General features: G+C 34.4%; 1 protein-coding gene across 1 annotated transcript in view; it reads right to left on the bottom strand.

The window, feature by feature from the left end:
- The window catches only part of CDH2 (cadherin 2), a 250692-nt gene extending 230065 nt beyond the window's left edge, over positions 1–20627 (bottom strand). The window contains exon 1 of the mRNA XM_074207320.1: positions 17813–20627. Within this exon, the coding sequence (XP_074063421.1) occupies positions 17813–17816 (4 nt within the window). The 5' untranslated portion in view covers positions 17817–20627. The remainder of the gene's footprint in view (positions 1–17812) is intronic.
- Between the last annotated feature and the right edge of the window lie 342 nt (positions 20628–20969).

Here is a 20969-nt window from a genome sequence, read left to right as displayed (position 1 = left end):
ACTCTAGCCATAGCTTGCTACCCAGTAGTCCTTGAAAGAGACTTGCTTTCAGGTATAAGCTTGTGTGTTTGTTTTTAAATTAAGGCCCCACCTTTAAGGAATTGATTGTTTGATTTAACACTAGGAAAGATTGCTAGAATCACAAAAGTATAGCAAATTTGATGAAATGGTCTGTATTTGTTCAGCTCACCTTGTGTATTCAGTTCAGGTACAGGTATGCTCCAGGCACACCAAAACTATTTGCATAGTTGCTTTGTTTTATTTGCAAGTGAAAGTCAGTTTGGAAGTTAATTTAAAAACCTACCAGTAGATAGGTCATTTACATTATCTAGAATGTCATCACACTTAAATACACAGGTTTCCTCAGGATTCAGCTCCACTCAAAACAATTAGGAAATAATTAGCAATTAGTTACACATTTTTGCTCTGTGCCCAATATGTTCTTTTCTTTTCTTTCTTTTTTTTTTTTTTTTAAGTCAGTTAATGCTGCAGACCTTGGTCTTTCTCTTCTGTCAATCTTCTGGTTATAAATGCTAGGATTTATAATTTGCCCTTTTAAATTTGCAAAGAATCAAAAACTGGTACTACCTAAATATAACTTCTCTGCAAAATTTTATTTTCATCAGTTTAATTTCTGCAAAAAATCACAGCTGTGCAAATTAAGAACCACACATAAACAAAACACAACCACCTGCATTTAAAAACCCTATATCTACATTTAAGCAAATGTGCTTTAATTATGTTAATTGTCACAGAATTTAGTGAGATGCTTTCCTTGATATAGTTCATAAATATAAAACCCTTGGATAATTTATCAAACTTTTATATTTCTTAATATAAAAGATTCAGTCTGTATTTTGTAAAACTATACTCTAAGCCAAGATTAAAAGTTTAAAAAAAAAAGTCATTTATTTTAAACTAATTGATGTAAGCCTGTTTCTCCCATCTGTAAATTGAAGAGATTGGTTTGGGTAGATGATCTCTAAAATCTTTTCCAGCGATTCAATTAACCTAATTATGTGTGTGTGCTTCTAAATTTTTTCCCATTGCAGATATCTTTAAAACCCCTTCATGTTGCCCATTCTCCTGGATAGGAGAAGTAATTTCCTGTTCCAAATTTGTGATGAGTCAACTAATCTCTAACACTCCTCTAACTCTCAAATCCCCTGACCCCATCCCTTTTGCCCTATTGCTGATCCTACCTTGCCAAAAAAACCTTAACGTTGGATTAATCAAACATCTGCCTTCTCTGTTTCAGGAACTGCTGCAGAAAAGAACCGAAGGAAATCAGTTAAGCCCTGCTGGCAGACCCATTTATATTATCTAATTTTATGACTGGGCCCTCACAGCAGCAAGGCAAACATTCTCTTTCTCCTTAATTGATTTGGTATCCCAATCTCTACAGTGGCTGTTCCAAGTCCTTTTCAAAACTTCTTATATCTCCTTTCCCAGGGAATAACCTAAAATCTCCTTCTTCCCTCTTTCCTTACATCACATCTTTAGGCCCTCTATCTACTCCCTTCAACTGATGAAGAAGTGACTGTTATCATTGTCAAGGCCAACTCCTCTACACTCACTTTTTTTTAAGTTTTTTTTTTTTTTTTTTTGGTAAGGCAAATGGGGTTAAGTGGCTTACTCAAGGCCACACAGCTAGGTAATTATTAAGTGTCTGAGACCGGATTTGAACCCAGGTACTCCTGACTCCAGGGCCAGTGCTCTATCCATTACGTCACCTAGCCGCCCCTCTACACTCACTCTTGATCCCATGCCCTACCATATTTCTCCAGAAGTCTATCCCAAACTCTCTTATCTTCACCTTTCCTTATTTCCTATATTCTTCCTGCAGTCTATAAATATGGCAACATCATCCCCATCCTTGGAAAAAAATCTTCACTTGATCCCACAATATTGTGAATACACTGAGAAAACTGACAAAACTCTAAATATGGTTCATCTATTTATATCTTCTTTCTCCTAAGCCCTCTGAAATCTTGCTTTCTACCTCATAATTCACTAGAAATCACAATTTCCAAATTAATAGGTGATCTTCCTTAATTGTCAAAATCAAGAGACTTTTTTGACTCCTCCACCTTATGGGAATTGTTTAATCACCACCACCACCCCCCTCTGAAAATAGAGAAGGTAAAGAAAGATCTTAACTAGACAAAAGGTTTTTTTTGTTTTGTTTTGTTTTGTTTTGGCCATTACCCTTAATCCAATTTCCTGGATCTTAGTTTTTGTTCTAGAACTTTTTATGCATTTTTCTAAAGGGAAAAGTCTAATAAAGATTTTTGATTAGAGAGGTATTTTCAGCTAGACTCACAAGGTGATTTTTTAAAAATATTTTCCCAAATGGAATTTTGTTAAATATTTACCAATTACATTTGTTAAGTATTTACCAATTACATTTTAATCTGATTTGACTTCAGTACTGCTGTCTATATGTAGCTGACACATCTGATCTAGTCCAACCTCTTCAAATCATGAACAAAGAAATTAAAAAACTAGAGATGTTAAAGTAACATGCCCAGAAGCATGTAAGGTAAGTGTTAGAGGGCAGTACTCTACCTCCTATATGTCATGGAATGCCATGCCTCAGGAACAGAAAGCAAGCCAGTTTTGGCTGGAATACATGAAGGAGAAATGTGCAACAAGCCTGGAGAGCTAGGCCGGAGCTGTCTTTGAGGAGCTTTAAAAGTCAGAGAAGTTTTTATTTTATCCTAGAGGCAAAGAGAAAGCTTTCAGAGCAGGAGAGCACATGCCAAAATCTGAGCTTTAGGACTATTCATTCCTACTCAGAGGATGTACTGAAGAGGGAAGAGAGGAAATAGAGAGGGCAGGGAGACCGACTGGAAAGGAAGATATAAGAATAGTTTATAACAAATAAAGAAACCAATGAATGAATGGATAGATAGCTAGAACAGATAATTAGCTAATTAATGTGGTTCTGATGAAGATCTGAACCTAAGGTGGGGGGGGCGGCTCTGAGGTGATGGAGTCAGATGCCAGACAGATGTAGAGGTATTATCTTTAGTCTTCAGCGTCTACAGAGGGTTGTTTTTGTCTTTATACTGAAGAGCTCTCCAAGTTTTACCGCCTTTTTATGATCATCTTCTTACCAATGTCAAAACATTTGTCACACATTACTCCTTTGCTCAAATATCCCTCTGCTGTTACCTATATTCCTTCTCTCTTTCCCCCTCCTGATATTTTCTCTGCAACTTCCAAGGATGAGAGGAAGGAAGAAAGGGAAGTAAAAGAGAGTGAAAGACTTCATTTATGACCATTAATTGTCAGAGTTCCTCTCCATGCAACTAAAAAGCAATCACTGCATCCCCTGTGATTCATATCTAAAGTTATTTCCAATCTCACTATCTAGAACTGCTACTTAAAAAACAAAAAGCAAGATTCAGCACAATTACAGTGTTGAATTTCTATAAACCTTACTTCCAGAGGGAATATAAAAATCACCCGTTAGTTTTTATCTCATCTTTGACCAACAATATTGAATGGTTCTAATCTTACCTATTCCTGACCTCCTTTCTGGTGCAGTTTTTCAAACCATGGTTCTTTATTTTCCACAAGTGAAATTACTTTTGGGTTGTTTTGTGTATAGGTTTTTGTTTTGTTTTGTTTGCAAAGATGGATGCCCCCCCCCCCCGCCCCGTGTTTTGTTGAAAGATTGGAAGGTATTAACTCAGAATTCATTTCCTTTTTCTTACATCAACAAATTACCCTCTTTTCATGGTGTGATGGTTTGTGTGTTCCCAAGGATGATCATGAAATCCACCAGAAAAGCAATCAGTATCATTTTTCTCAAACCAACATTAAATAGAAGACCTTGATACCTCCATCTTTTGACAGAGAAAACAGGTCAGCCACTGCTAAACTATGAAGGTGACAAGAGGCTAACCTTAAAATGACACCATCTTTTCTGGAATCTGAGCATCCTTAAAAACTCAGCTTGAGAAAAGCTTAACACAGGTTATCAGTGTGAAGACTGTGAGGCATCAGTCAGTGCCATAACATGTTTTAACAAATCTGATATGACCCTTCATTCCACAATATACTCTGAGAATCCTTAAGGAAAAGCAAGATCTATCTTAGAGTGGATTTACTAGAGTTGTGTTCATTTTAGGGGAAAGGGAGGACAGGTATTGAGAGGGGGCGAAGAATAGATACTTTGTCTAAAGTGAGAAAAGTAACTAATTCTATAGAAGTTCAACTAAAATTTCTACTATTCTCAATCACTTCCTACCACCACAAAACATATTGCTGACTTCCTTACAACTTTTGCTTCTTGTTGTTAAGTTGTTTCACTAACTCTGACTCTTCATGACCCCATTTGGGGTTTTCCAGGCAAAAATACTGATGTGGTTGTCATTTCCTTCTCCCACTCATTTTTCAGATGAGGAAACTGAGGCAAACAGGGTTGAGTGACAATACTAAGTCACAGAGAGAGAAAAAAGTTTGAGGCTAGATTTGAACACAAGAAGATGTCTTCCTGACTTCAGGTACAGAATTATCCACTGTGCCACTTAATTGTCTTTGAATGTTTGGTCCCTTATTTTTATTTTTTTAAAACTCTGCACCTCTTCCCTATTGTTTGTCCAAAAGAAACCCATCTCTATTAAGCTCATGATTCCAAATCTAAATCTTACTTTAAAGCCCAATATTAATTCCTTGGCCCACAACTTTACTGTACTTTAGACAAGCACAAAGGCAACAGGCTAAAAGAGAGAGGTATAATTCCAGGAATAAGGAAGTGACAGTACCATTTGTATATTGTCCAAAGTAAGCAACATCTAAAGTACTGTATTCAATTCAGTGTCGAGCATCACATTTTAGGATGGAAATTGATAATAATATTAAGATTGTGCAGACAGAAAGAAAAACATGACAGTAAATAGTCTCAAGCCTATGTACACCTCATGAGGACTGTCTGAAACAACTGGGAGAAGGTTAACCTGGAGAACTGAATGCTGGGGGAGATATGCTCCAACTACTTAAAAGAGCTGCCCCTGAAAGAATGATCATACTTGTTTTGTTTGGCTTTGGAAGGAATAATCAAAAGAAAAAGGTGGAAGCTTCAAAGAGGCAAATTTTGGCTTGATGGAAAGAAAAATTTCCTTATAATCAGTTCGTTCAAAGATAAATCGTTGCCCCCAGAAGTAATGGGTGAGTTCTTCCTTGCTGGTAACCTTCAAGTTAAAGCTGATTAACAATTTGTCTGATAATGGAAATTTTTTTTCATATGTGGGTTGGCAGGCTGGACCCACTGAAGTCTCTTTCAGCTCAAGTCCTAGGATTCTCAGCTGATTCTTTCACTCTTTCCACAGCTACCCCCTTGTATTACTCATTTTTCCCTATCATTTATGTTATGCCAGAGCATCCCCAAATGTCAGTATTGAGGCTTGCACAAATTTCTTCTCCAATTCAGAAAATCTTTAACATCAAAGGTTCTCACTTTTAAAATTTATAAACTTAAAAAGCTTTTCTTTGCTTCATTTCTGCCTCCTAGATCTCAATTCCCTGAACCAAAGATTTGCTGCCCTAGGAAAAGCAATCTGTGGGGAAAATGTTCTAATATTTTACAAATTTACAATATTATTTGCATTGGTTAAACATAGTTATCTTGGACAGGGACCCTCTCTTTAAAATGGAGGTATATAATGGTTATCATTTATCCTACACCTATCTTAAGAAGCACAGTCAGAACTCTTAAGTACTATCTTACACCTCTCAGATTGGTCAATATGACAAAAAAGGAAAACGATAAATGTTAGAGGGGATGTGGGAAATCTGGGATTATTAATGCATTGTCAGTGGAGTTGTGAACTGATCCAATCTTTCTGGAGAGCACTTTGGAACTATACCCAAAGGGTAGTGAAACACACTTAACAGTAACACTGTGCAATGATCAACTAGGATGGATTTGGTCTTCTCAGAGGTAGACAATTCTACAGGACTTGTGTAGGAAAATGCCATCCACATTCAGAGAAGGAACTATGGAGTCTGAATGTAGACCAAAGTATTTTTTCAATTTTTAAATTGTGTTTCATGTTTTTCTCCTCTCATGCTTTTTTTCCAATTCTTCTTTCACAATATGAATAAAATGGAAATATGTTTAGCATATTTATACATGTATAACCTGTATTAGATTAATCTCTGTCAAGGGGAGGGGGAGAGAAGGGGAGGGGGAGAGAAGAGAAGGAGGAAGAAAAATGTGGAATTCAAAACTTTACAAAAAAAATGATTGTTGAAAACTATCTTTTCAGGTAGTTGGAAAAATAAATAAATAATTTTTCTTTTTTTAAAAAAGATGTATTGCCATGAACCTAAGAATACTTTAAATTACTGTAAAGTATTATTTCTTCTTTCAGTGATTATAAACCTACTCTGAGAAGAAAACTAAGTACAAGAAGAATACAAGAACTGGTTTAAAAAACCTCCTATGGGATTTATAATATTGTAGAGTTCATACACATTAACAAATTAACTGTAACACATGGGAAATGCAAAAAAAAGGAACAAAGTGTTACATAAAGGACAGGGGGGTACAACAAAGGGACATTCAAATATAACACCTACAATTCAATTATGGGCAAGTGACATAATAAGTGACAAATACCACAATCAAAAGAAATAGTTAGAAATACTGTTTGGAAAAAAATCAGGACTGAAGATATTTATGTCTGAAATTATCTTCACAGAGTAATAATGGTTGAAGCCTTGGAAGAAAAAAATTGAATCTAGATCTCTAGGGTCATAGATTGCTATCCGTGTGGAAGCAATCAATCAATAAAGGTTTATAAAGCATCTACTCTGTGACCAGGAATATGCAGTGTCTCCTTTATATTACTCCTTGACCACTTTCCTAAACTTTACTACCTCTAGGCAGCTTGTTCTCTAATTTTTCCCCCAACAAAGAGTTGAAAGCTTCCTTCGGCAACAAACCATTAAAATATACTTCCTTAGATCTATAGAAAGGGAAGCAGTTTATGACCAAAGAAGACATGGAGAACATCATTAAAAATAAACTAGATAATCTTGATTATATTAAATTAAAAAGTTTTTACATAGACAAAACCACTGTAATCAAGATCAAAATCAACTTAGATCAATGTATACCATAGAAACAATGTAAAGACTAACAAACTGCCTTCTGTGGGGGGGAAGCAAGATTGGGGAAACAATTTTTACTAGTATTTCTGACAAAGGACTCATCTCTAAAATATACAGTGAACGGAGTCAAATTTATTAAAAAAAAAAAAAGCAAGTCATTCCCCAATTGACAAATGGTCAAAGGATATGCAAAGGCAATTTACAGATGAGGAAATCAAAGTGATGCATAGTCATATGAAAAACTGCTCTAAATAATTAATTATTAGAGAAATGCAAATTAAAGCATCTCTGAGGTACCATCTCACACCTCTCAGACTGGTAGACTGGTCAATATGATCAGAAAGGACAATGATCAATATTACATGGGATGTGGGAAATCTGGGACACTAATACATTTTTGGTGGAGCTGTGAACTCATCCAACCTTTCTGGAGAGCAATTTGGAATTATGCTCAAAGGACAACAAAAAATGAGCATGCCCTTTGATTCAGCAATACCACTTACTGGGTCTGTACTCTGAAGAGATTATGAAAAAGGGTAAAAACATCACTTGTACAAAAATATTCATAGCAGCCCTGTTTGTGGTCACAAAGAATTAGAAATTAAATGAACGTCCTTCAATTGGGGAATAACTTAACAAACTGTGGCATATACATACATATATGTCATGGAACACTACTGTTCTATTAGTAACCAGGAGGGATGGGAATTCAGGGAAGCCTGGAGGGATTTGCATGAACTGATGCTGAGAGATGAGCAGAACCAGAAAAACACTCTACACCCTAACAGCAACATGGGGGAATGATCACTTTAATGGGCTTGCTCATTTCATCAGGGCAACAATCAGGCACAATTCTGGGCTATCTGTGATGGAGAATACCATCTGTATCCAGAGAATGAATTCTGGAGTTTGAACAAAGATCAAGATTATTACCCTTAATTCAAAACAAATGTTATCTTATTATGTAATTTTGTGATCTCTTACACTTCATTTTTCTTCCTTAAGGATATGATTTCTCTCTCATCACATTCAACTTAGATCAATGTATACCATGGAAACAATGTAAAGACTAACAGACTACCTTCTGTGGGGGGTGGGGGAAGGGAAGCAAGATTGGGGAAAATTGTAAAATTCAAAAGAAATAAAATCTTTAAAACAAAATAAAATATTCTTCCTTTTTCCAACTACAGCTCTGGGCAAGACCAGATTTTCTTCATATACTTTAACTAAAACAGTGTATCATATCAGATTCAATGCAGAAGTCAATAAGAACTGAATTGTCTTCCATTAAGTCAAATATTAAATATTAAATGTGCAAATATTAAATTGCAAAACTACATAAAACAATGCTACTTTTCTCACTAATTTTTTTTAGTTTTGGAAAATAATTACTTTTCACAAAATGATATCTGTGTTAACTGTAATTTTATCAAAAATTAAATATAATATCAGTTTTAATTCCTAATATGATACATAGATATAATCTATATACTTTTTAATAATTTTTGGAATGTTCAATTATTTATAAGAGCACAAGGTTACTGAGACTAGAACATTTTATAAATAGTAACATAAATCCTTTCTTTTCCAATAGAAGACAATATAGGAAAGTATACAGATCTATCCATAAGTTAGCAGCATGAATTATAAAGTAGAGGGCAACAAATAGAAATGCAAAAACTAGTTAGCAGGTTACTGCAAAAGAAATAAAAAGGAAACTACCTTACCTCTCACTTAAGTTACAAAAAACTGGTTCTTTTAAAAATTTCTGAAATTTATTTAAGAATGAATCCAATTTAAAAAGAAGTACCTTTAAACTATTTTTTTCACATTTGGAGGTGGGATGGTAGGACTACTGGTATTCTATGAAAATACCAGGAGAAGTTTCAGCTGAAAAAATATATAAATAAATTTTAAAATTTTTGAAAAGTTTCATCTGTTCATGAAGGATTCACTAGAACTGCCATAGGCAACGGACAGGGAGCAATGGTCAACTGAATCAAAACCGTATGGAGCCTCTCCCTACTCTACACCCTTTTTCTTAGGTTGTTTTCAGTCATTTTACAAACCCATTTGAGTTTTCTTGGCAAAGATACTAAGTGGTTTGTTATTTTTCCCTTTTCTAGCTCATCTTACAGATAAGTAAACTGAGACAAACAGGATTCAGTGACTTAACAAAAGAGCCCCAGATTATACATGAACTAAAAAAGCCAGGACACACCAACTTTAAGCCCAGCACTCTATCCACTGTAACATCTAGCTGCCCCCATTTCCTTTTTCTTACTATGGCTAAATATATCTCCTTCAGTTAACTGTTTTCTACCAAGTATCCCTCACTCCATTACAATTATCAAAAAGGAGGTACCAGACCAGGCTGTTCAAGCCGATCCTAATATACAAGTCAACATTAATGTATTATTATTACTATATACAGTCATAGTCCTGGTATCCATCAATAGTAATCAAGTAAATAAATACTGCTGTTCTCAACCTAATGGTCTATAAAGCAAATAGTCTAATGGCTTATAAGTGACAAATTCCAATTATTTGTTGTCTCCAAGATTGTTACCACAAAGTATATTTTAAAATTCTATCAGACCCTAATTAGGACAGTTAAATGAACAACACTTAGGTTGAGACCTGGAGTGCCCAGAATCATCACAATCTACTATAAAATTGAAACCAGGCTTTAATCTACTCATTTATCACATATGTGAATATTTCCTCACAAGAGGTAACTTTAATACATTTGTCTTCTACATCATTAAAGAAAATGACAAATCAACAAAAGATGCCATGGCAGATCTAAATGACTGAGCTGAAAGAATAATTATATATATATGCATATTGTGAAAAATCAGCAGCATTTAATTTCACAATGGGAAGAGAGAACAAATATTTCAGCTCTCTTGAGATTTTTGCTCAGATCATTTCATGAAAGTGGGCCATTATTTTATTTTTTTAATCTCAGAAATTCTATGAAGAAATATTTATAGCTTCCAATTATTACCACAAATTAAGATTCCCTTTTCATCATCACCACTACTAGAGATAAGTATTCACTTTAGCAACTACAGAAATTTAGCCATTGCACAGTGCCTTGTATACCAAATAAATATTTGTGGAATGAGTAAATGAAGGCAATACACCAAGTCCTTTTAGATTTTAGTCTTTATATATCTAGCTGGTAGAGTGGATAGAATGTTGGCTTTGACATCACTAAGTTCTGACTCAGGATCTTTCTCAGATACTGATTGCATGACCTTACCTCTCCCAGACTCAGTTTCTTCATCTGTAAAATGAGAATAATAACAGTACCTAAGGGCAGTTAGGTGATGCAGTAGATAAGAGTACTGGCCTAGATTCAGGAAGACCTGAGTTCAAATCCAACCTCAGACACTTAATAATTACCTAGCTGTGTGACATTGGTCAAGTCATTTAACCCCATTGCCTTGGCAAAAAATAATAATAATAATAATAGCATCTACCTCACAAGATCAATTAGAGGTTCAAATAAGTTAGTATATATAAAGTTCACTGCAAACTTTGAACTCCTATATAAATGTTAATTGTATTATTATAAGCTAAATTTAATGATAAATATTAAATCTGAAGTAGTATGGGCTGATGAAGTAGATAAAGAGCTAGGCAGGACACTATTAAGATCTGACTTCAAGACCAGCTTCTGACAAAACCCTATGTGACTCTGATTGGAGAGGCAGTCAAGTCCTGAGGATATTCAGCCAGACAGTTCAAAACCTGGGGATTCCAGAAATGGGCCAACCTGGTGGGAGCAATTTCAGCCAAGTTCTCGAAAAATAAACTGTTAGCAGAGTCTTGGTATGGGGGCATGTTGCATGGCAGGGAAGGAGTGCTTTGTCTCCTACTCATCCCCATTCCTTGGCCAGAAGATGATTTGTAAACTTAGGAAGTCATACAGTTTATGACAATGAAAGAAGTGGCTAAAAGTGGAATGTGAATCAGAAACAGAGAACAGACTAGACACAAGAAGCAAGAACAGCTTTAGAACTTCCACCAGAAGCCCTGAACAAAGTTACACTATACCTAAGGAAAGGGCACCTAGGGTGGCACAGCTGAGAATGTGGTCCAGAATCATGACTTCAAATTGGGCTTACTAGCTGTGTGACCCTGGTCAAGTCACTTCTACCTCAGTTTTCTCATCTGCAGAATAAGCTAGAGGAGGAAATGATAAACCATTTTAGTATCTTTTCCCAGAAAATCTCAGATATCAGTCATGAAGAATAGAGTTGAACCTGTCTGAAGAAAAAGTCCTAAATACAATATACATGGGTATGTGTGTGGGTATACATTATATGTTTGCTCCTAGGTGAAATGTGTTAAAGAACAGGACTTTAGGGACTAGCATACATATTTATAATATCAATAAAGACATAAAATAAATGATAATAGCACCATCAGCCAAAGAGTGCTAAATTCTAATTTCAAAAGTATATTCCTCCAAATTTTTATCTAGCAGAATGTTTTAATAATCTAAAAAAAGTAGATATAACTAACTAAAAATAAAGAAAATATTTAAAAATATAACATGTTTTCTGATTTGAGGAAATACTCATGTAAGACTGAGATGATTTTTTATTAAAATTAAACTAAATATAAAAGCAAGAGAGGAACTTGAGAAGTTTCTGCTCCATGCAACTCCAAATTTAGAAAGTTAATTAATCAACTGAGGTGAAGTGAACAAGGATAAAGGAAAAGCTTTAAAATAAAATGAATATAAAAAAATAAACTGTGTAATATCATGTATCAGACAACTCAAATGGAAGGAAAATTAAATTCTGATTAATACTGCTAGTTAAAGGGTAAAGTCTGAATAAATCCAGACAGATATACTCCATATTAATGAAAGGTTTTGGGCTGAGACAAGATGGATCTTTCAGAAATAGTGACTGGCTCCTGGAGCGAAGCACAGGGGAGGGAAGCACTATCCTGGCGTGGAGCTGAATCTCATCAGAAGTAGTTGGCATTCTCAATTTCATTCTTGACATAATGCACAGTACAACCTATGAATATTAGCATCAAAGACAAATCCACTGGGAAAGAAGCTAGAATACAATGTATTTTTTTTTCAAAACCGACAGCATCCTAAAGCATACAATAAAAAAAAAAATTTGCCCAAATCTCCTTGAAGACATGAGAAGGAAAAGAAAAAAAAAAGGATCAAGCATTCAGTGATTTACCCCTTACAGTCAACTGATTGAAATACCAACCAAAATAATCTAAGAAACGCTTCAGCAACGAACAATTAAAGTAGCATATTGTAGACTGAGAGAAAGAGAGATCTAATGGGGCAGCATAGTGTGTGCTTAGAAGACAATAGTGGGATGCAAGGTAACTAAAATGAGCAGAACCATAGATTCATTTTCAGTATACTTATTATAAATCTGTAGGAAAACTTAGGCTGGCAAAAAGATGAAATAAAAGGGTCTTTTAAGCAATTCTAGTTGTGTCTCGTTGTGTCACAGACAATAGACAGGGTCCAAAAAAGTAGTTGGATGGGGGGGGGCGCAGAGGAGGGAAATAGGGATGGGTGGATGAATACACTAGAGAAATGAAGGGTCTAAAATCATATTTTACAATTGACTTCAAAAACCTATTATCATCTTCTTTTCAATAAATATTTTCTAGTCCACTACTTGTAATACCATTTCCACCAAATTCTGATAGTACCTAAATTAGTGATTTTCAATATATATTGGAGATTTCTATTGCAGGAAGAAAAAATTGTAGAGCATGAAAGGATTTGAGATGGAATCTGATGGTTAGGGAACTACTGAAGCTTATCTGCCAGTTTGTATTCATACTACTTAATGTAATCTTTTCTATTGCTATTATATTAGCTGTGTCAGACTGGCATACCATTACCTAGAAAAGTTAGTCTTATCTACAGAGATTTTACAATTAACTTCAAATCCCTGTTCATTTACAAAAATTTAAACTAAGAAATGGTCTCTAGAGGGGCAATGCTTCTTTAAAAAAATATTGGTATATTTTTTTATATTCCTTTTAAAGATGGCTCATGAATTGGTCTCGTGAATTGTCTACCACATCATTTATAAAAAGGATCAAAGATGCTGAGCAAAATGAGCAGAACCAGAAGAACATTGGTACACCCTAACAGCAACATGGGGGTGATGATCAGCCTTAATGAACTTGCTCATTTCATCAGGGCAACAATCAAGGACAATTTCAGGATACCTGGAAGGAAAATACCATCTGTATCCAGAGAAAGAATTGTGGAGTTTAAACAAGACCAAAGACTATTACTTCTATTTTTTTAAAGTTATCTTATTATGTAATTTTGGTATCTCTTACATTTTATTTTTTCCTTAAGGATATGATTTCTCTCTCAACACATTCAATTTTGATCAATGTATAGCATGGAAACCATGTAAAGACTATCAGACTGCCTTCTTTGGGGGGTAAGGAGAGGGGAAAAAAGATTAGGGGGAAAATTGTAAAATTCAAAAAGCAAAAAAGAAGAACTTAAAAAAAAGAATCAAAGAGCTACAAAATTGTAAATTCATATTTGGAGCAAAAAATATAAATTTTGTCAAAATTAGATAATCAAAACAATTCCTAAGTATACATTATCGTTAAAGGTTCACAAAAAATCCCATCAGATGAGTCAAATAAATAATATGTCTATTTTGCACATTTAGAAATTAGATTTCATGGAGATAAATGTTTATCCAACCCATGAAGTGTCAGAGCTAGGATCCAAACCCAAGTTTCTTGGGTCTTAATTCAATATTGTTTCTGTCATACCACTTCCTGCTAGGAAGATATGCATATGAAAAAGAACTGGGGAAAGAAGAATTAGTTACCCATAAACTTAATATGAGCTAATAGCATCAGGTAGCTACATAGCTTAATTATGACAAGAAGCTCAGATCAGAACTGGTTAGACTATATGTATACAGCACATGTTTCAATTGTGGGTATCAATTAAAAAGGGCCACTGACAAAGTAGAGCATATAGAGAAGAAAAACCCAACTGGTATAATATATGAAAGTCATGAACCTGGAAGTGTTTAAGATTAAGGGAAACTGAAAGAGAAAATTTGATAGAAAATTCTTGTGGATATTTATTATTTTACAAAAATAAATTCATTTAGTCTTAAGGCACTATTTCTGGCACTCAATATATGTCTAACCAAAGCATGATTTGTAGGAGTCTCACAAGGATGACTGGCTCTGTTGGATGGCTACCAAAGACATCCACAATTCTGAAGCATAATACAGTGAAGAGAGCCTATGTTTTATTGTATCTGTGTTCAAATCCTGTGTTCTTGCCTTCCCTATTAATTATTCATTCTAAATAGAGGTTGCTGTGTGTGTGAGATGTGTGAGATATCTATACATATATAAATGTGTATGTATGTATATTTGTTTGCATGTCACCCCTCCCCCCATTGTGGGGCAAGAAATAAATTTTGTCTTTTTTGTAGCCCCAGTTTAATGTTTATTGAGTTGAATTAACTTTTTATTTGCCATGTAACATTATAGAAGTCAATTCTCCTCTCTGGACTTCAATTTCCTCATATGTTAAGTGAAGAAATTATAGTAGATGCTTTCTAAGCATCCTTCCAACTATATAATCTAGTCTCAAACAGACACATTGATCATTAGAGCATCCTAATGAAAGTTGGATCTAATAAAACCCTGCAACTTAAGGAAAAACTCTAATAAAATCATCATCTATATGAATAGCACATGGTGGGGGGGAAGGGACAGGCCATAACAAGCATAACAAGAATGAGTTATTAGATTGAAGGTAATCAAAATTAGAACAATGACAAAGAATCTCAGTTCTGATTTTTGATCTCAGGAATGTAAAATGTTTTAATCTTTTTCACAAGAGATGGGTAGAAAAGAATATGAAACACCTGAGATTTAATATGGTCAACATAACTCTCCTCCTATTTTTCCTCATACAAAACATCCAAGGGAAGAGCCTCTGTGTTCATAGTGGTTTCACCCACAATCAATTGGAAATAAGTACAACACTTACAGGCTGGAAAGTCATATAAATAAGATGCTCATAAATGCATCTTTCAAATCTCACAAATACTCAAGAAAATATTCACCCAATCAATAGAAGACCACCATATCAGAAAAGGAAAGAATAAAAGCAAAATCCATGGTTTTATAACCCAGTTTAGCAAAGGCCTCTAATGGCGCATAACAGATTTATACAGCATTGCTTCCCATTTTCAGTAAAACACAGAACATATAAAATGCCTACCTGTCTACCTCCTGAAAGAGAAGCAAAAGTCCTAACAAACCTAGTGACCCAACAAAGAGTACTTCACTTATCTAAAGATTATAACAGTGCAGTTTCCTCCTAGCATTAATGTACACAACCATCAATCTCAAAGGGGTCAATAAAAATAGCAGCCTATGGTTTATTTTCAAGAATATTTTCAGGAACCCATTCATGTTCACCAATGCTAGGTGGCTACATGATGATTATTTTCAACCAGATTGAAATTGCTTTCGATTAGTTTACTTACTCAGCTGTCTATGCCTGTATATATCACTTGGGGCAAAATACAGGGAAATGCTACAGTGGTACATTTACCCAACAGTTTGTGATTCTTCTAGCTACAATAAGGTGCCTGTTTTATAAAGTGTAAAGAACATTGCAACAGAATGAAAACTTGTGTTTTATCAATTACTTTGGATTAATTTCAGGTCATTTTAAAATTCAATAGAATATACATATAGAACTATGTGTATAAATAAAAACACATACACACATACATACACACACACACACACACATATAGTTATCACAATCCAGATTATATTCCATCACTTGTATCCAAAGATATCCTGTAGATCACCAGTGTTCACTTTGCTAAATAATAGTATTAAAAAGAGAAACTTTCTTTTTATCATATAGTAATAAATACATATAATTTAACATACATGTTAAATCTCATCAATTTGGTCTCCCACTGAGCTAAGATAATAGAAAACAATTTTAGGTTAACAAGCTGTGCGAACTTGGGTAAGTTTCGGGTAAGTTTCAAAAAATGTGGTACTGCATAATTCTGAAGGTCTCATCAAGTTCTAAAATTTTAAAATTCTTTGACATATCTTGCAGTTCCTCAAAAGTATCAACATAGTACTCAGGTTTGTCTGTTAACTCTCATTCTTGGTTCATGACCAGTGTGCATCTCTTTCAAGTCTTCCATCATTGAATTATCATATAATTTCTTGCAAGCCAAGTTGTGACCATTTATATGCTTCAGCCTGCCATTTACCTTCCCACTGTTTCTATTTTCTATGATTTTGCTGTGTATATTTCATGATAAATAAAACCTTACATAAACTTTTATAAAGTAATTTCATTTTACATGATCTTACTTCATCAATACAAGAACATATATTGAAATCATTTTTATCTAAATTTAAAATATTTTTCTAAGGTCCTGTTTATCTTTAAAAGAAAGCATGGACACAAAGTAAGCTTTATCAGTGATCCCCAACATTCTCCTTCCCTCTCTTCCCATTTATGTAGGTAAAAATAGTTTTCATTAAGTGCCAAAGTAGAAGACATTGAATTAAAAAAGGCAAAAGAGACCCTTTATTGGGTATTGGCCTTCTGCTAGAAAATTAAGAGATTATGATCACTAAATATCTTTCAACATAATAGCACATACCATATAGCCAAGGCATTTGTTACAGTTATTTAAAGAACAGTAAGATTAAATGGATTGTCCAAAGATTTATATAGTTAATAGGATCATAATTTGGATCCATTTTCTCTGACTCCAAGAACAGCTTCTCCACATAGCTTGTATTTAATAAATATTATATTATTAGCACAATGATCATAACAGTAAGACAAAGAGAAAATTTAATATGAAATAAATGACTGATAAAATACTGGATATCTTAGGTCTCTATACAACAAAGGAATGGGTCTTTCTCTGTTTCAGATCAAGATTCAGATCAAGATGCAAAATTACAACATTTTTAGCCTAACAATTCATCCAGATCTCAAAATCACTTTCAGCTAGAATACCTGCAAAACCAGATCACAATGAAAAAAAAATTCAGTGAATTCAATTGTTTCAACTAGATGAGCAAAGCCTCCCATAAGGTCTCAAAGCAGAAAACAAAAGGAACGAGTAAAAACTATAGATTCACCTCCAAAGCAGTGATATTCTCTAAATCTTTTTTATACCAAAGATATTACTCATTCTTAAAAAAAAGTTTTAGGTTTCACAAAAGTCTGAGCTGGGGAGTAGGTTTTGCTCCTCAGTCACAAGTGTGTTTACAAACACACATATTTATCCTTTCAAAAATAGCATTTTGAATTTTATCTTAAAAAAACACAAAGAAAAAAGCTATATATTTAATGATATATATCATCTGACAAAAAAATAGCATTGTAAATACCAAAAGGCAATTAAAGATATATGCACACTGAAACCATAGATAATTAGCCCAAGGGGAAAAAGAAAAGGCAAGTCTTTTGTCCAGTTTGTGCTTAAGAGATATTGACAGGAAGCTCCATTCAATTCCTGTCATTAGCATTATCTAATAACCAGAAAATATGCTGTTTACAGTGAGAGTATTTCAGTTTGACAGTGTGATCAAACAAGTTAGTGACCAGCAAAGTATATGCACTTACACATATCAAAATGTGGAGGAAGAATTAACCATTACAATAATCTTGTGGAAGACCAAAATCTAGTCGGTGTCTTTTTTTTCATCTTTTTTGAATCATTATTGAAATACAGCAATGTATTTTGTGCTTCTATCCCTTTCATACTCTCTTGAAAAATGCCACATGTTTCAACTTTTAGGAAGAGGACATGTTGTTTCACAGACATTTAAAATTAAAAATAGACAGGGTGTTGATGCCTCCACTCAAATCTTGAGTCTGATAATGGTCATATGGTCCTGTAAAGGTGACCTTGAGTTTTGAAGGATCTGCCAAAGGAGCATATGTACTGGTAAGGCTTACTAAATTGGAAAGGACTAAAAGTAAGGGTTTGAGGGCACCCTGCATGGCTGCTGTCCCAAATGAGAAAAGACTCATCAACCATTAAGTTTGGCTACAAGCATTTTTGGATCACAGTCATGATGTGATTTGCATCTGTGGAAATAATACTCATAACAAAAAATTCACAGATCACTGGAGGTATCACAACAAGGATGTTGATAACTCTGAAAAATAATTGTAAAACAGAAAGAAAGCACCTGGGTGCCTTAAGTTTTAGTAGTTATCGGCACATATGGATTGCTATTTATAACACTAAAAAGTTAAAATTTATATGGTACGGATCATATGCTAAAATGACTCATTTGATTAAGTAAAGCAAGTTGATGCTTTGTAAATGAAAAGGCAGCTTGTTTTTGGTTTTTTTTTCAAATAATTTGCTCAGCTTCAGACAACTATTTAATATGTGAGAACAAATTTGAACTTGTATCTTCCTAACTTCAAGCCAATTTCTACACCACTGAGCCATCCACCTCTATTTCCAAAGAGAGAACAATCCAAAAACCTGGGAACTTTTCACCTCCATTTAGACTGTGATATAGTGTATAAAACAAAGAATCCTAGGGAATCAAATTCTAATTCTATTAATTATTATGTGTGTTGATTTCCATTCAAAATTTAGATCTCGGTAGGTGAGAGCTATCATCTCTCTCTGTAGGTCTTCAGTTTACTTATCTATTATAATAGGAGTTAAGAGAGGGAGGATGGGATGTCATGATCTCCAAGATCTCCCTTCTAACACTAAATCTATGGTCTTATGAATACTCTTTTCTTTTTTAATTTGAGGCCAAGGGTAACATTAAGTGGAGGGGAGGGGAGGAAATAAGGCCTAAACAAAAAAAAAATAGGTGAACAAACATAAATCTTAATAGAACAATGGTAATTTACCTTCTTTCTGCCCTAGAGTTTTAAAGCCTTTTCACAAACATTATCTCAACTGACCCTGACAAAATCGCAAAACCTCATTAAGTACTCAGTAGAGCAGGAATTACTAGAAAACATACAGACACAGACTCACAGGCACACACAGACACATACATATATACACATATGTCTGCCTCTAGTTCTACATTCTTCCAATCCATCAATAACCACCTACTATGAGCCAGTCACTCAGTCAGGAACTAATGGATAAAAGGTCAAAAATGAATGGCTATCTTTGAGGAGATTCCAATATAGAGAGAAAAGCATACATATAGATGGTTATCCTGAGGCTAGCTCCAACCTGCCAAGAGTTAAATTTTCCTGGGTAGAAATCAACAAACACTAAAAATCTAGGCTTGCTTTATTGTTCTGTTGCCAATCTAGACTTAAGCATTAATAAAAACAGATTAAACTTAAAAGTGTGTCCTTACTTGAGTTGTTTGTTAAACATTTGCCAGCACATCTCCACACATAGAGGCAAATGTAAAAGATTGAGGGAAAGCATTATCAGCTGTGAAAGATTAAGAAAAGTTTCTTGAAGGAAGTTAGGGATTCTAAGAAATAATGATGAGGGGTGAGTGCTTTCCAGGCAGGAGAAATAGCCAGTTAAAAAGTAAGTGAAGTACTCTATGAGAGGAAACAGTACAGTGGTCAAGCCTAACTGGACCACAGAGAGTGTGAAGGGAAGTCAAAGTGCAGGCAAAGGGGCCAAGTTGTGAAATATCAAAGGAGTTTATATTGGCTCTTGTAGGTAACAGGAGGCCTCTGAGGTTTACTGGGAGAGTGCTGACCTGGTCAGACCCAGATCTTGGGAAAATTCACTCTGGCAGATATGTGAGGCTATTTCAATAATCCAGATGAGAAGTAGTAAGAGCTAGACCTAGGGTGATGAGGGACTTCCTACTATATACCACACTGATACCCACTAAAAAGAGAGAGAAAATTATTATCAATGCCTAGTGGTTGAGTAGTGAGTAAAAGTCTTATATTTTAAAATGTCTCACAATCCTTAAGTACTCAGATTTGTCAATTCTAAACATACAAACACACACACACACACACACACACACACACATATAAATATAAGCACAAAACTTCAAATAAGGGAATATGTCAGAACCCTGTGAAAATCTAATTAGTTCTGGTTGCCACAAAGCAATAAGCAATTCAAGTTCAAAGTCAAACTAAGCTAACCACGTCTCTTTTCTTACAAATTTCAATGACTCCCGTTTTTAATAATAAATAGGTCTATGAAAAAAAATTCATTAACTCAAGTCCCAACCCCCTGCAGTTAAATTTGAAGCAAAAACATCATTTGTTCATTTGAGCTACTTAGCTATACTTCAGATTTAAATTTTTATTAGGCTTTACAGAGAAAATCAAAAATTGAATAAGTTATTAGATATGAATTGGATAAGAGTCTATATTCAAAATCATTAGTGTAACAATTCTTAAATTAACTAACAATTTCTATGAATTCATACTGTACACAAGTAGTTAAACCATGAATCCACATTTCAATTCTATTTAAAATTGATCATGGGCCTATATTTCATAAAGTAAGATCACCTTTACAATCCTATGTATTAATACTTTAAAAACTACTTCATCCTCCAGAAGTTTGTTTTTTTGATTCATCATATGCAGTAGAACTTTGCTCAAATGAATTTTTAAAAAACTCTGAACAGAATAGAATACTTGGTCATCTTTGTTCCCTTTGATCCAGAATGTTTAGACTGAGACCCTTTCCCCAGAAGGATTAAAGGAGGGGGAGGAAGTAGATAGAGACAGCTTAGAGTGACTAATGAATGACTATCCAATGACTCTAGCCTGGCCCCTGACTCCAAAGGAATTCTATCTA

Source organism: Macrotis lagotis, chromosome X, assembly GCF_037893015.1.
Source record: "Macrotis lagotis isolate mMagLag1 chromosome X, bilby.v1.9.chrom.fasta, whole genome shotgun sequence".
NCBI lineage: Eukaryota > Metazoa > Chordata > Mammalia > Peramelemorphia > Peramelidae > Macrotis > Macrotis lagotis.
Note: the sequence above shows the minus strand (reverse complement) of the source record. Positions and strands in the feature narration are given on the sequence as shown.